Source organism: Halictus rubicundus, chromosome 8 (genome assembly GCF_050948215.1).
Source record: "Halictus rubicundus isolate RS-2024b chromosome 8, iyHalRubi1_principal, whole genome shotgun sequence".
Classification (NCBI taxonomy): domain Eukaryota; kingdom Metazoa; phylum Arthropoda; class Insecta; order Hymenoptera; family Halictidae; genus Halictus; species Halictus rubicundus.
The window spans coordinates 11816074-11831952 of NC_135156.1; the positions used below are offsets into that span (position 1 = coordinate 11816074).

General features: G+C 39.3%; 3 protein-coding genes across 4 annotated transcripts; 2 read left to right on the top strand and 1 right to left on the bottom strand.

Annotated features, from left to right (window-relative positions):
* The first annotated feature begins 17 nt into the window (after positions 1-17).
* Positions 18-1190, top strand: LOC143356575 (uncharacterized). The gene is made up of 4 exons (XM_076792385.1): positions 18-174; positions 293-377; positions 458-846; positions 928-1190. The coding sequence occupies exons 1-4, from the start codon at positions 86-88 to the stop codon at positions 1103-1105; spliced, it is 741 nt and encodes a 246-aa protein (XP_076648500.1). The 5' UTR covers positions 18-85; the 3' UTR covers positions 1106-1190.
* A 136-nt stretch (positions 1191-1326) lies between these two features.
* Positions 1327-2457, bottom strand: LOC143356576 (rhodanese domain-containing protein CG4456). Its single transcript, XM_076792386.1, has 4 exons — positions 2223-2457; positions 1800-2000; positions 1556-1718; positions 1327-1460 (listed from the first exon to the last, which is right to left on the bottom strand). The coding sequence occupies exons 1-4, from the start codon at positions 2383-2385 to the stop codon at positions 1406-1408; spliced, it is 582 nt and encodes a 193-aa protein (XP_076648501.1). The 5' UTR covers positions 2386-2457; the 3' UTR covers positions 1327-1405.
* A 145-nt stretch (positions 2458-2602) lies between these two features.
* LOC143356574 (uncharacterized) lies at positions 2603-15879 on the top strand. Of its 2 annotated transcripts, XM_076792382.1 has the most exons (14): positions 2603-2893; positions 2989-3186; positions 4276-4390; positions 4462-4643; positions 4920-5182; positions 5283-5478; positions 5563-5852; positions 6041-6441; positions 6539-6684; positions 6756-7090; positions 7192-7326; positions 7413-7594; positions 7911-8065; positions 9479-15879. In XM_076792382.1, exons 3-14 carry the CDS (start codon positions 4312-4314, stop codon positions 10385-10387), a joined length of 3273 nt encoding a protein of 1090 aa, XP_076648497.1. In that variant the 5' UTR covers positions 2603-2893; positions 2989-3186; positions 4276-4311; the 3' UTR covers positions 10388-15879. The 2 variants fall into 2 exon arrangements, with proteins under 2 accessions (XP_076648497.1, XP_076648498.1); XM_076792383.1 differs by lacking the exons at positions 2603-2893; positions 2989-3186 and adding an exon at positions 3198-3654.

Consider the following 15879-nt stretch of genomic DNA (forward strand, 5'->3'; position numbering starts at 1 on the left):
ATAGTTTCAGACTCCATTCCAACCTTAAAATTTGTAAATACCAGAGAGGATAGTAAATAAAATAAGTAAAGCTCTGGTAAAGCGTATGATGGACGCACGAAGACGTGATAGAGAACAAATTGGATTATGTGGGGTAGATAGAATTTGGGGTAAATCGCCAACACGTATCGAAGAGTAAGTATTTACAGTTTCCTCTAATTCTCACGAGTTAATTGATTTTATTGTCTGTCAGTACATATAAACAGTCAGTATTTGTTTGTGTTCGTATCATAACAACTGACTTTTAATTCAGTTCTGACGAAGATGAGGAGATCAACAAACACAAGGATAGTATCATCACAAAGGACAGAAAAAGGAAACATGAGATGAAAAAGAAGGTACGATAGTATAGTTTTCTCACGTATGTTTCCCTAGTTTGCTACAGATCTGTCACTCTAACGATGTGCTTCAATTTTAGAAAAGTAAGAAGATGAAGAAGGAAAAGAAGTCCAAGAAGGAGAAGAAAAAGAAACGTAAAAAGAGTAAAAAGAAATCTGACACTAGTTCTGATAGTGAATCAGAGGGATTAGAATGGGTAGAGAAGAATGGATCTAACGATAAAGCAAAGGTTAAGAGGGGTTCCAGTTCGGATGAGAGTGGTGACGAAGGCATATTGGGTCCAGTTCAAAAACCACATGTGACATTGTCTGCTAAAGATTTTGGTAAAGCTCTTCTACCTGGAGAAGGTGCTGCCATGGCAGCATACGTTGCGGAAGGAAAACGTATACCCAGGAGAGGAGAAATTGGCTTAACTTCAGACGAAATTGCTTCGTATGAATCTGTTGGCTATGTTATGAGTGGTAGCAGGTAATTTATGCTGTTGTGTTTTACAAGAATTATATAAAAGAATTAAATTCTAATTTCTAACCTTACATCTTTTTTACACAGACATCGGAGAATGGAAGCTGTCCGTATTCGTAAAGAGAACCAGATTTATTCTGCTGATGAAAAACGAGCACTGGCTATGTTCAGTAAAGAGGAAAGACAGAAACGAGAGAATCTTATTTTGGGACAATTTAGGGAGATGGTTAATCAAAAGTTAGCACAGGAACAGAAAAATAAATAAGACAATTCTTTTACATGAAAGATAAGTGATCATTTATGTTTTACATTGTAGAGTGGTGATACAGAATGAATGATGAAACGTTGTTTGTATATGTACAAGTGTATGTGTACAAATTCTGAAGGATATGTGTACATATTATATTATTAGATATGATCTAGTATTATTTAACTCTAATTATAAAGTTATTTTACACTTAATCTAATCAAGGTTGATTAAAACAATTTTTATTTTGATCAACCGATAACAATTTATTGCTGAACATGCTAATTACATAAAAAATGATGACTGTATAGAAAAAGTTTATACTTTTTGATTACTCTCCCAGTCTAACCATCCTCCAACATAGTTATATGCACTGAAATATAAATAAATTTAATTAGCTGGTTTCAAAATATATAAAATATAATTCTCTATGTGAAATTTGTTACTATCTCTACAAAATTTTAATACTTTTGATATCCAAGCTTTTGTATGTCTTCCTGTACCATTGCACTTCTTTTACCGGACCTGCAACTTAATATGATCTTTGTACTTTTTGAAGGTTTTTCTTTGTTGAATCTACTTTTAAAGTCTTTCTCAGTCAGATTCAGTAGAGCATTAGTCACATCTCCCACTGGAATAATATAGTATGGTGATTATTATTTAATGTTCAACATTAGAATAATATTGTAATGAGTGTAATGAAATGCTGTACTTGGTATGTGAATACTTCCTGGTAATTTTCCTGTCTCATCAATCTCATTTTGCTCCCTAACATCAATAATGAGTACGTTGTCATCCTTTTGAGCTTTTAAAATGTCTTTATAATCTAAATTCAATTGTTTTGCATCGCCTTCTGCCATGCTTGTGATAGATTTAGAAACTGTTGAGGTTGAAAAATGCAAAGTTGATTGATCTAAAAAAACCACATAAACAAATGTTAGTACCTTTAGAAAACATATAGCGATTAAGTTTCAACAATTAGAAGAGTTAACAATAAGTAAACTGATAATTTTCTAAATACTTTTTATATAAATATCTTAACATATTGAGATTATTTGTAAGTAGTATTAATGTGTCTCTTTAAATATCATGGAAAAGGTAATGGAAAAACAATTAACAATATCTTGCAAATTACCGTGAAAGAAAGGTCTATATGATATGACGTTCAACAATTTGTTGTAAGTAACTGTTTTTTGTGCAATATGGGAACTACAATAAAACGATCTGATAGGAATTAATAATCTGCAAAACTGACGTGTTTTGCAACAAGTCATAATTAATTTACAAGTAGTGGACATGTTTCTGGTTTGTACACAATACCACCGACAGCAGCTGTTACTCCAAAGTGTTATTGGACATTTAAATACCTACCTATACATGTGAAAGTACTATAACTTAGGGTGTGTTCTAAAGCGACTACACTACACAAGTGTTGTAATATTTCTTATATTAAAGTTTTAATTCATTACGTTCATTATCATACAATGGCATTTTTGAAGATAAGATAGCAGTACGATTTCCTATCAATTTTCTTCGAAGTAGCTGCAATGAATTAAAGCGTATCAATAATGAACGTGGCATAAGAATTTGTTTCAAAATAGCAGGTCGTAGAAATTCTTATGCGATAATGTCGCATGTACTTTTATTTATCAGAAACATTCGAATGCGGTTCGAACCGCACAGTGATAAAACAAAATCAATCATCGTCCAAACAAGTGTTTTAAGTCGATTTAGCTACGCGTTTGGAAAGCAATGAACTCGGCATAAATCTCTGCTCCGAAAGTAAAATGTAAAAATCTATATTCGGTAAGTAAAAAAAAACAAAGGAATTTTTACAGCGATTGTAACGCGGGAAAAAAAAGGAGGTACAAAGATGACATTTTTTGTGCATTGCTTTATAGTGAATCATCTACGGATGGAGAAACGAGTCGGGAAAGATTAGAAGAGTCAGGAAGAGCGTATCCCGTTTTCGTATACGTCGCACCCTGATGAGGAATGCGGGAACTAGCGATTTTTATTTCTCGTGCGTGGAGCAGTAAAGTGTACTAATTTATTGAAATAATTACGACACTCATCCCGTTTTTGCACCTTCGTATACTGTGAGTAATTAGAGAACAATCTTGTTTCGCCGTCTATTCACGATTCGATCGCACAGCATGCGAAAACCCTCGTTGGACACACGACGAGGATATTCTTTTGTTTATTTATGCAGTCCTTCAAGTTCAGAAAGCTATAAAAGTATTAAGATTCCATGGAAAAGCAACGTTCTCGGGGTATTCGCGATCTGTGTGCATCACGACGATTCGCGGGACCACGAATATTTTCCCGCTGCGATGTTACGCATCAACGAAAAATCCAATATCTCCGGATTATCAACATTCCAGAGTGTTGACACCTCTGTCAGAGAGTGCTCTGCTTTACCATTACTATAATATTGCCGTCTCTCTCGTGGACACGGCTCCCCGCATAATTCTCTTTCGGTTTCTCGTTTTCGAATACCGCGTAGTGTCAAATAAGATGTTGCACGGATAGGTTTACGGTCCCAGTGGTTTTTAGTGTTCCGAGATGTGAGTGTGATTAATCTGTGAACAATTGTCCGCATCCTTCTCGTTCACCTTCTCCACGAGTTCCGAGCCGGAGCTTTGAAATATTTTATTAGCGTTCGCAGTTTAAAGGGAACATTTGTAATATTATTTTAAACAGTGAACGTCAATGGAAATGCAGTTGCAATAATGGTTCGAACTCCAACCTGAAAACTTGAGGAATGAGATAGGATATTTACAACCGTTGAAAAGTGAAGTGATAGTATATTCTGTATAAGAATGCATTTTTAAATTCCTGACGTTTTTTCAGTATTTTTAACGGGATTATGTAAACAGATTTTACGCTTGTATTTCGTTTAATCTATTATCGATTTCATTGTTAATCTCGATAGTTGAGAAAGTAAAACTTGAAGAATCACGTGTATTTTGTGCAGTACGCTTGCAGCTGCTACCTAAAAAAATATTTAGTTCGTTTTTCAATTGATTCTCCAGATATTTTAGACACACATTTAAAGCAATACTGCGAGTGTTTCCTGTTTATAATAGTATTTCAAATATTTCTGTTTCAGTCAATGTTTTATATATAAATTTGTTCCAATAAATATCAAATTATTGGTCTTGTAAATTTTAATGTTACGCTTTCAGATAAAACATAGGAGGCATAAATGAGAGAATAGAAAAATGAGTTCTTTGCAACAAGGTAGCAGATTCTTGCCTTTCTCGAATAATAATATACAAAGGAAACAATTATCAATGCAAGGTATAATTTGGAACACGTTTTGCATAGGAGAAGAAGAATTCTTTTGTATATTTTTGTTGTACATTTTTTAGGAGGTCTTCCACAAAGTTTAAGCGGTAGTGAAACTGATGTTTCAACATCCAATGAGAATTTGACCAACGAAGATCGATATGTAATAAGGCATACGGCCCGTCAAGAACCTCAAGGTCAAGAGAATCAACAGCAAAGTCCATCCAGGTCTTCCAGTCACAAAGAAAATATACCAAATATACAAGTAAGCATATCTTATTGCAATAATAATGTCTTATTGCAACAATTCATGTCTTCTCATTTAGAATGTATTTCTTAATTTTTTAACTGTTACTGTGGTTTATAAACAGTACGCAGTCTTGATTCTTATGTATTAGATTACAATCTATAGCACATTCTATTGTCTAACCGGTAGGCGTGGATGTTGCCTAATGCTACCTATGTTTTTTCAATGTACCACAAATTACAACAATCAGTGTGATTATGTTACATAACTGTAAACTGTTTCATTGCTATCCAGGGTAATCTGCTCAATAGAAACAGTTTGAAGGACAGTTTGAATGGTTCGAACAGAAACAGTTTGAAAGAGAATTTGAATGGTTCCAATCGGAATAGCCTTAAAGACAGCATCAATGGTTCTAATAGAAATAGTTTGAAGGATAACTTAAGTAACCGTACCAGCGTTGGCTCAAATAGAAGTAGTCTGGATGTGTCTACGAGTTCATATAATACGCTCATAATTCATAATGCTAATGATGACAACTCATGGGTACCATCCGGAAGGTAACAAATGTTTCATTAGCAAATCTCGCTTCTAATCTAGTATGATACTTTAATTTAGTATACAATTTTGTCTAATTAGTGTTAACGATTCAATACACAGGTTATCGGGTGTTGTGAGAGAGCATGGCGATATGGGTTACTTGTATTGTGATGGTGGTGGAAAAGGACACTCGAACAGTCCGACTATGCAATCTTTATCAAACTTATCGCACGAAGATCATGTTTACGAGCAACCCACTAATGGAGGTTGTCAAGAAATTACAGACATACCAGACGATTATTTGAGTCAATCACAGGTGACTTCATTAGCGTTACAAATTAGCGTAACAATGGTAATGTGTCGAAACCGATGCTTTATACAGATATTTTGTGACAAGCAGGTTCTAAAACATCTTGCAAAAGAAGTGAAAGTACCATCGTACAGTAAACTTACGAACAATGGTGGCAATATAGACATGCGAATGCGAGATGGCGACAGAGGAAAGCAGAATGACAGCGAATCCGAAGACAGACCACCACCTTCGTACATGTCTGTTTTACTACCGTTAAAAAATAAGTCCAGACTTGTTGGGCCAATGGAAAAGTTGACGTTGTCGAGATCGCAGCCGGATTTGTCTAGAATCGGCAAACCAGACATCGACAACTACAACTTACGAACTACTTCTCCACGGTAATTGCACGAAGTCTATTAATGAATACTAGAGGTGTGCGAAAACCAGAAAAGACCCTGGAGAACCCGAATATACTCGGGAATCCCAATATTTTCGAGAACTCCGACCCAACCAGACGCTTTCGGGTTCTCGCACACCTCTAATAAATGTGCGTTGAACCGCATTGTAATCGCGATATTATTTGTAGGCCTCAAACGAAGGGAAGAGAGGAGACAGAATCTGCGACCGGTGAAATTTGGCCCCCATCAGAAATGATTCAGATTGTAATTCAGGAGAACAGTGCCTTAAAATTAGAATTAGAACGGTGTTACAACAAGGTCGCCAAATCTCAAAAATTGGAGCAAGAAATTGCGAAAGTGCACAGAGCGCACGAGGAATTAGCGGCGACCTGTGAACGTAGAGAAAAGCTGGAACGGGCTGCTAGAATGAGGCTACAAAACGATTGTAGACGATTAACCGAATTAAACCGCGCACTGAGAGATCAGATAGATTTACTGTCCGCACGCACTGATAGTCCCCCCGTCGTCGAATCTATGAGGAAAGAATTAACTCAACGTGAATTACTAATTGCACAATTGATCACACAAAGTACGTTCAACTTATACCGGATTTGTATTTATAAAACTACATTGTATGTTTATTTTTTTTTAATTAATCGTATTGTGCACGATCGATTTCGTTTCAGATAAAGAATTAGCCGCCGCAAAAGAAAGACAAGAGATCGAATTGGCAGCGCAACGGGCAACGTTGCAAGAGCAACGTACACATATAGATATCTTAGACACAGCTCTCACTAATGCACAAGGGAATGTTGTGCGTCTTGAAGAAGAAGTAAATGATTTTAATTAAACACCACCGGAGAGTTCGTGACTTCGATGTTACAAACGGTCTTGTTTTTACAGTGTCGGAAGAAACAAGTGTACGTGGAGAGAGTTGGTCAGCTCCAACGGGCTCTGTCTTCTCTTCAAGCGTCCAGCGACAGAAGAGAAGAAACAGAAAGACAGTTGAGAGGTCAACTAGAACGAGAATTAAGAGAAGGCGGCGGCGGTGGCGGCGGCGGTGTTAATGGCGCCGAACAATCCTTCAATGGGGAAACGATTGCGGAGTTGAAACGACGAATACGCGAAAGAGACGAAAAAATCATGTCACTGGAAGGTGATGTGACGAAATGGGAGCAGCGTTATCTAGAGGAAAGCGCGTTGAGGCAAGCCGCAATTGATGCGGCTAGTCTTCCGAAGTGAGTCTTCTGGTGAAATCAACACTGTACTTTTAAATTACGTAGACGCAGAATATGTGTGTTTATTAATATATACATATATAATGTCTGGTTCTAATTAGGGATGCTAAAATTGCTGCGTTAGAGAAAACGAGTCAAGATGCCGAGAAATTAATCGCAGAAGCACGGTCCGAAAAAATGAGACACATGGACGAAGTTCATGCTGCACAAAAGAAGTTGGCTGATCTTGAATCTAGGTAACAAGTGATTCTGCTCGGATTTAACTTGTGAAGTACAAGTGTTCTATGCGATCAATACAATTCGTTTTATTTATGTTGAACAGAATGAAAGATCTAGAATCAAAATTGGCTGAGAGAGATGCTATGATTAGAGTCCTCCAAAAACACACGTATGATAAGGACAGTAGTAGCAGTAGTGGCGTTGGTAGCTACCCTGCTGCTCATTCGTCTCATTCAAGCACATCGGCTGATCATCACACCGCGCTCACGAGCACGCCAGAACTTGGTAAACAAATTTTTATTCAAATATTCTATACACGTGCCTAAATATTCCATCATTGATCCATCACTGATATTCAGTGTTCGTATAAAGTTACAAATTGTATACAAAACATAAAAATCACAAAGTATCTCTTGCAAATTACATTTTCACATAAAGTTTTAAAGACCTCGGAATCATTAAAAATAAAGTTTCCATTATGCTTTGTGTTTTACAAGTTTCTGTAGAATCATATATAAACGCATAAATATTCGATGTTCACTTGTAAAGTAATACCTCATTATAAAGTAAAATACTAATCTTCAATTTTTGTATTTAAAAGTGAGTAGTGTATTGGGTGGAGGCAGTGGTTATGGAAGTACTGGTTCTTATGGTGTTACGGACAGCTATAAGTACAGGAAGCAAGGCAGTTTCGAGCAAACAAATAAAAGTCTTGATGATCAATTAAAAGAGCTAGATTCCCAGCTGCTTAGTAAGGTATGCACAATACAAGTAAATGTATAATTTTCAAGTCACTAGCATCCACATTTTTTTTTTACTACGTAAAAATTTGTACAAAGAACGGCCGAAAATAGTGGACATAATTTTATTTATTCACTGTTTCACAGTTACTTCACAGAATTTTAGTATTCATATCATCTGCGGACAACATAATATTTTTAGTTTTGCGACGATTGTATTTTATACTCTTTAGCATTTACTTCATAGATACAGCTACAGAATATGAAAAATATTACTGATTGTACGGTTAAAGGTATTCGAGTGTTGTGTTTCAATTAGTAGTTTAGTTGAGAATAGTTAATGTGCATCGTTTAATCAAAGATTAAATCGTTCCATTACCTTTTGTGGTAGTTAATTAAATGAAATTAAATGCACGCTTCGATGGATACTCTCCACTTCGATAATCGAATATTTTTTACAATTGCAAGAATAATTTACTTCATTGTTTAGAGTTTAGATAATGAAGTCGTGTCACTGACGCATTAACTATTCTTCTATTGTTTTTACGATTGCTATTATTCGAATAACAATGTGTGCTCCATTAATTCGTTATTTTTTGTTAAAAAGTTTATATTTTCTTTTCTTTTATTTTATTAATGGGAACTATAGAAAGCAAGCTTTTTATTATACATCACTATTTTTGCTCCTGGCGTGTTTTCTATGTAACAACAATAAAGTGTTACATTTTTTTTTTAATATGATAATAAGTAAGACATTACTAATAATAGAAAGCGAACTTTGTATAGCATTAGAAAAGTTTTTTGTAGGTAATATGTAAAAAAATGCATTCATTATCTATTTTTATTCACAAGCCCAGTAAAATTGTATTTTCACTAATATAACTTTTTGTGTGCCATTGATTTTTGCGTTTTACAATTAACTACACAATTTCGTAACATATTCTAGTTATCCTGAAGAAAGAATTGATTCGAGAAATTCACCGCACAGACCATTCCTCTGTGAATTTATTAAGATAGTAACTGTAGCGAGTCATGAGAAATAGAAAAATAGGGTTTCTTTCGTTATCTTTCATTTCACGAATACACAAAACATTTTTTAGTTATACAATTACCATCGTCTTCATCCTCTCCTACCTATCTACCGGGGTTGCTATTTTTCTGTGAATAAGATCAGCATTTCCATTAAACGTCATATCATGTTCTTAGTCTTAGTTGCTAAACGATAAGTATAAAAAGCGAGGTCAATAAGTCGACTCTTTCTTCGGACTCTGGTCTAATCAACAAAACCGACCGCCACCCTAAAACCACACTAACCCTGTCCCGATCCCGAGTGATCCCGGAGTGTGCATGCGCTGTTGTGGCGAGCACTAACCCCGTTCCAGGTCCCGGATCTCCTCTCCAACGCAGGCGTTTTGTTGTCTTGTTTCAGCGGGCACTTTGCTGTTTTCCAGGATTCTCTAATCCAGGCACTGCGTCGCGAAAAGGAAAAATACCCAAGCCACTATTGGCGGGTGTAGATAGCACAGGTACCTCGAGCACGGCCTCAAGCAAGAGTCGTTTGTTGGACGACTCGGGGGGCGAGGTCTCGCCGGGTATAATGGAATTCGCGAGCGCAGCCTCGCGGCTGAAGGGCACTGTCTCGCGGTTGTCGGACGGCAAGCCCGAGGACATGATGCTGCTGGAGAAGCAGGGCCGGAGCTCGCAGAGGCAGAGGATGCAGGAGGGCGAGCCCCGGCGTGCCGGAAGTCTTCCTCCCAGCTCGTTGCCGCGGCCGCCGAAGACCTTGAAGTCGACCAACTCTCGTTACTGCCGGCTGAGCGACACGGAGGCCAGGAAGAAGTCGGACCCGGGTCCGGCTCTAGACGCTACGGCGAGCATGAAGGTGCGGGACGCTGGCAACTGCACCATCGAGTACGGTCGTTTCGACACGAAAGCGCAGCGCAGGAAGAAATCCTTTGGCGCGGAGCCGCTGGTGCCGAGCAGCAGCGTGCAGAAGAAGCCCTCCACCTCGGTGGGCCACGAGTACGAGCGTCTTCAAGGCGAGAATCTGCGCAAGAAACAACCCTCCACGACTACAGAGGTGAAGCACAGGGAGACACAGAGCCGCTCGCTGATTCCGCCGCCGTCTCGTCGCATCGGGGAGTACGGACGTCTCAGCGAAGGCACCCTGAGGAAGCAGACAGGCTCCAGGGGACAGAGCACCGGCAGCACCGTCAGCAGCAAAAGCGGAGGACGCGATTCCGGCGGCACAGCCAGCAGCGAGGCCTCCACATCATCGCTGCCGCCGTCCAAGGCGAGGTCCATCCCGCGTCCCAGCAACTATCGCATTCAATTCTGATTCGCCTGATTAAGGACAGGCCCGCGTTGTTCCTCGACCATCCTTTGAACGGGCACACGGAAGCTGCCGGCAGAGAGTATCGGCTTTCAGCCCCGTATTTCAGCTCGTCGCGCGGAGCGATTGGATTGTTCGACGCGTTTGCGCCGGTGACTCGACATGTTTGTTACATATCAGTCGATGCGAATCGCTCTGACACCGCGTTCGTTGACTACGATCAACCTTTGATTGCCGATCGTTGCTGATCCAAGCCAGTTATCGCTCTTGTTTCACGTATTTAACACTAGAGCTAGCAAGCGCTAAACGGCAACATGCGTTGCTTCCTAACAACGATAGGATTTGATTTATTCAATATTTATGAACATTTTTAGCTTCAATGATTGTACAAGAGAAAATTAGGATCAAGTCATTTCGATCTGTCTGCTGGTTCTAGTGTTAAAATTGAGAAGAAAGCACTATCTCTTTTAATGACTGACTGAACATTGTACCACGGCCTGGTCAACTAACGCGGTACTACTGTACTCTTGGAAATCCAATGTGAGTCATCAGGGGTCTACATAATAATGATAGTGAACGTGCTATATGGGTATTATATAGTGATATTGTAAGTTATTCGAAAAGAGTGATTCTCTCACTAGCGAAATTCGCGAGCGGCTGATATGTAAAGCCGTTTAGCTTAATTGTAATATCAAGAAGTACGTCAGAGATAGTTTCCTTAATGAAAATCACAAACGGTCTCTACGGAGAGATTGTTCTTGGTCACCGGTGATTCACGCGGCACGAAACAGCACGAACGATTCTGTTTTTCAATGAAAATTCGCAACCTGCTGGGAACCATAGAGAAGAACGACGAAACCGATATGGAGCCGACGTCCCACAGCGAGCGTCGAACAGGTTATAGTGCTGGGGGGGAACACGTTGGAAATTGATATCGATTGCAGAATCAAAAAAGCGAGACCATCTTCTTCGAGCACCTTTTGCTTCGTTCTTCTGTAGTTCGACTGCATAGAGTCCTAAACGTGCGTATATGCGCGAGCAATACGCGAACAGCCATAATAATGAGGCACTAGTTCTCTTCGCTGCTTTGTCGAGAGAACGGATATAGCGAAGCCGTTGGTATATTGTTGCGTAGCGATAGTGCATGACCTAGTCATTACCAAAGTAACTTCTATTATGAAATGGAATTGATTTCCTCTCATTTTTGTATACACCGTGCCTACGTCTCAGAACACTGTGGCCTTATCAAATGTGTATTCATTACAAAAAAGTACGTGTGCCTTGTAAGACTGCGTAAATGCTCGGTATAACTATAGTCTAAGCGAGTACGTTCAGGAACTTTTTCGATTAGGAGGACGAGTTTCTCGGCCACACTTGCGTGGTCCTCGATGGATACAGTTGGATCAAAGTCAAATGGCCGATCAGGACTACCAAAATCCCCCACCACATCTTCCGACTAGCTTTATTGTTTCCCTCCACCGAACTGTTAAATCTCAAAAACTATTGTAGACGTACAAATGGGGAATCAGTCGGAAGCTCCTGTACTTTGATCATTAGTTGAAACTATGTTTTCGTACGTTAAACGACTTTAGGTATATATTTTACAATTGAATACTGCCAATGGCGAAAAGGGATTCAATTGTCATCGTGCACGTATAAAATATTGATGTAAAAATGAGTATGTTTCTTTATAAAATACAGAGGTGAAGATTGAACGTCGAGATTCCTTTTTCATTACTAATACTTAATAATTCTCTCGTACCGGTGAACAATACATTGATCTGTATTTGGTGAAGAGACAAAATCTCATTAATATTTCCTTGAATATCCTCCGACCTTTTTCGCAAGCCTGATCGAAACCTTTTGCCATGGGCAGTGTTTAATGTTAACGTTTTGTCTCCTCGCAGCAAATTTCAAAATGGTGCTATGCACCCGTTTACACGACTACAACTCTTCGTATTATCTAAACGAGGTGGTGTGAAAGTTACAAATTTTCTCCTCATGCGTCTTCCCAACTAAACTTTGAGAACTCGGGGAAATCTTCCGCTATACCACCCATAGATATTTCGTTGTTTGCGTTGTAGTGTAGAATTTTGGAAGATTTTGGAAGGGACGAGAGAAGTAAGAAACGTGCATGAGGCTTCACTGGTGGACAGCACTTCTCCGCTCTGACGCATTGTCTCCGCCCTCGCACATTCGCAGTAAGACGCGTTGAGGAGTACAATACCACAAAAGGTGTCTCACCCGTAGACAGCAATGCATCACATTAATTAGTGCAGTGCTGTCCAACATAAGCTCCGGGGCTTAGGGAACTTCCACTTTGCTATCACAGACTCCCCCAATTTGCCACCATTGCGTCCCTTACTCTGTTTCTACAAGCACAATGCCACTCGCGTGTGTTCTATGTTATGGGAAACAAACTTCCTCGCAAACTCGTTATCAACACGATTAAGTATTGCGTTGTCCAAGTTATGCACCGGGGTCGCAAATAAGTCTTAATCAATTATCGTCTTCTGAGTAGCAAAGTGATTCTTATTCTTTTTAATCTCTCACTCACTCTCTCTCTCTTATCTTTTATCTCTCACGTTAAAAGAGATTAGACAATTTTATATTAAAAATCAAATTTGCAAGATTCAATCTTGCGCTAGATCTTTTTTCGAACGAAATTTTCGAGATTCAATATTGTGCAAGATTTTTCGAAAATAATCGTTTTAAAATACTGCGCGTAGTTTCGAGGGGATCAAGTTCGACTGTAACTAGGTTTATATTTAAAACAAATAGCCGACGTTCGTACCCTAATCAATTCTTCTTTTCCTCGAGGCTCTATACAGTTTCGAACGGTTGCATACACAGAGTACCTTATTATATTTATTGCAGTAAACGCGAATATGCGATTAATTCGTTTAGCGGTCACCGCTGGAATCTCTAAAAATCCGAGTGTGTACGCTCTCGTTGCTTTTATAAAGTAATGTAAAATAGTGACTTTTAGCGGCACTGCAGGTCTAGTGTTAATGACGAGACAGAGGATACGTATAATGTCCACAACGTAATAACGAAGAGGGGGAGAAGATCCGCGTGCTCCATAAAAGTAAAAAAGGGAAGCTACGTCTGAAGTAGCCGGACTGGGCGTGAGTGGTCCTGAGTAGCCAATTGAGTTTGCTCCGACTGCACATTATATTTTTTCTCTCTTTTCGGACTGTATTTGCTCTTCCGCCGAGAGAATATCGCATTTTTTCCCCTTTTTTTTCCTAATGCGTGCCCTACGAACGCGATTTTTTTTTGCGCCGGTGTATCTTTGGGTACGTTTCTTGCCGGAAACGCTGCAAAGATACGAGGCGATCGGTTCCGCTTTTCCGCGGTGAAAAGCGCAACTAAGTGTTCCGGGGTGTAGGAAATCAACCAGCGTCCGGTTGCGCAGCCGAGGGATTTAAAATAGGTTCTATATTTTTCTGTAATCATAGATTTTTTCTTTTCTTTTTTTTTTTTTCGTGTGTACGTCTCGACTCGACGATTTGCGTATCCTGTACGCAGCGAGAGAAGCAAACCCGTTACGTAATACCGTTAATTTAAGACGATATGAACGCAACGATGGAGAAATCATATACACATATATATACACAAATATGTATATATATATAATATTTAGGAATAATATATTTCATAATGAAAGAATATCTTTTTTCTGTAAAATCTGTCTCATCCACTCGTGAAGAATCGCGTGGGGTCTCCCTAGTTTGACGTTCTGCGGCAATTTTTTAAAAGAACACCACCGAGTATTGTAATTCCAAACTTGGCGAGCTTATTAACCAACGTTCGGAGAATATGCACCAATTTTTGTCACGCGATAACAATAACTCCTTTCAAAATTAGTAGATTTAGTCGATTGATTTTTAAGACAATGCATTTGCCGGGCCCAAAGAATGCATTTAAAGTGCCAAGTACTGTCCTAGAGCGTACAACATGTAATTACAATTAATCAGCTATTCTATTAGCCATGGGGGTAACATGAGTTATACAATGCATCTGGAGAGCTCTCTGTAACCCTAAATATGCAATATTTTAATACAATGGTCAGCCTTTACCACGCGTGCCAAAAACTCAGATTTACACTTGCGGCCACTGCTTCTCATAATTTCTAGCTTTACCAAACTTTCGAACTCAACTCTAATATGTGGAGAATATGTTTATCAACGCGTTCGCACATTAACACATTCGCTGTCACCATTAGTGCTGGCTAACTTCATTTAAAATAATTTACCAAATGCAACGCACCTCCCTTACGAAATATTGAAACAATTTAACCGCAGAAAGTTAACAGCGCGAACTCTCTTTATGATGTGTACAGTCATTACTCGTTATGTGTCGCAAATATCTAGCCGATAAAAGTCCCAGAACTATCCCCACTGCCGCGGGGTATATACCCTGTGAGGGGTCAAGAATCTGACCGAAGATTGTAAGGTCGCGCGGATCAAAGAATAGTATCTCCTGGCCGATACATGTCCGAGTCTGGACCCGTGTTTCGGACATATATCGAGTAGACACTACTACAGCTTTAAACAGCAAAGTATACGAAATTAATTTTACCGTTTTTAAGCGAATCGCAAGAGTACGAACGTCACACGCGTGACGTTATGGTAGGGAACGTGCCATGATTTTTACGAACTGTCAAACTAGGGAGCACACCTGAAGATACGTATTCGGAAAATACTTTTTGTCCTCGGAAGTTTCCCGTTCGAAGAGAATCGTGGAACGAAACTTCAACGTCTCGCTGGACCATTTTCGCGCCGCGTGTCCTGTTTCCAGGATTTTTCGCTCGGACGACGCGGAGTCGTGTTGCAGAATAAGCGTGAGATCGAAGTACGATTTTCTTTTTGTACGTCTGTTTCTCTCGCACGTCGGTTGCGTGGAAAGTTTCCGTGGGGAACGGAGGCGCGAGCGCGTGTCATGGTTCCCATTGTCATTTGCAGCTTTCGCACGTTCACGTTTCGAGAAGCTTCCGAACGGCGAACCGCGACCGTTGCTCTTCTACTCGCAATTAGTGTAGGTACCTATAAGACTGACAAAAACTGAATAAGCGACGAAACAAGTGTCCTCTCGCGATCGGCCCGCCATGTTTCTCTCCTGCCTCGTCCAATCGACGCCTTTCTCTCGATTTCTCTCCTCTCTGTACACGCGCGAGAAATTACAGGTTCGTTTGGAAATTTTTAATCGAGATCCGCTCGACAGTGAACTTCTTGCCATACTGAACGACAAAAGAAAACGATCGGCGCACATTCATCCAAATATTGTCGAAACGAATGTCCAAAATGTTGTTTTGTTGTTAGGTACACAACGATCTACCATCGTCTCTTCTCGTTTTTTTTTCTTTTTTTTTTGAAAATTCGACAGGTTTTTTATGTATATTATTAATAAACGCAAAATAGGTTCGTTAAAGAAGTAGCACGCTGTACAAACGATATGAATGTTTAACCATATTAAACATGCGTTTACATAAATAA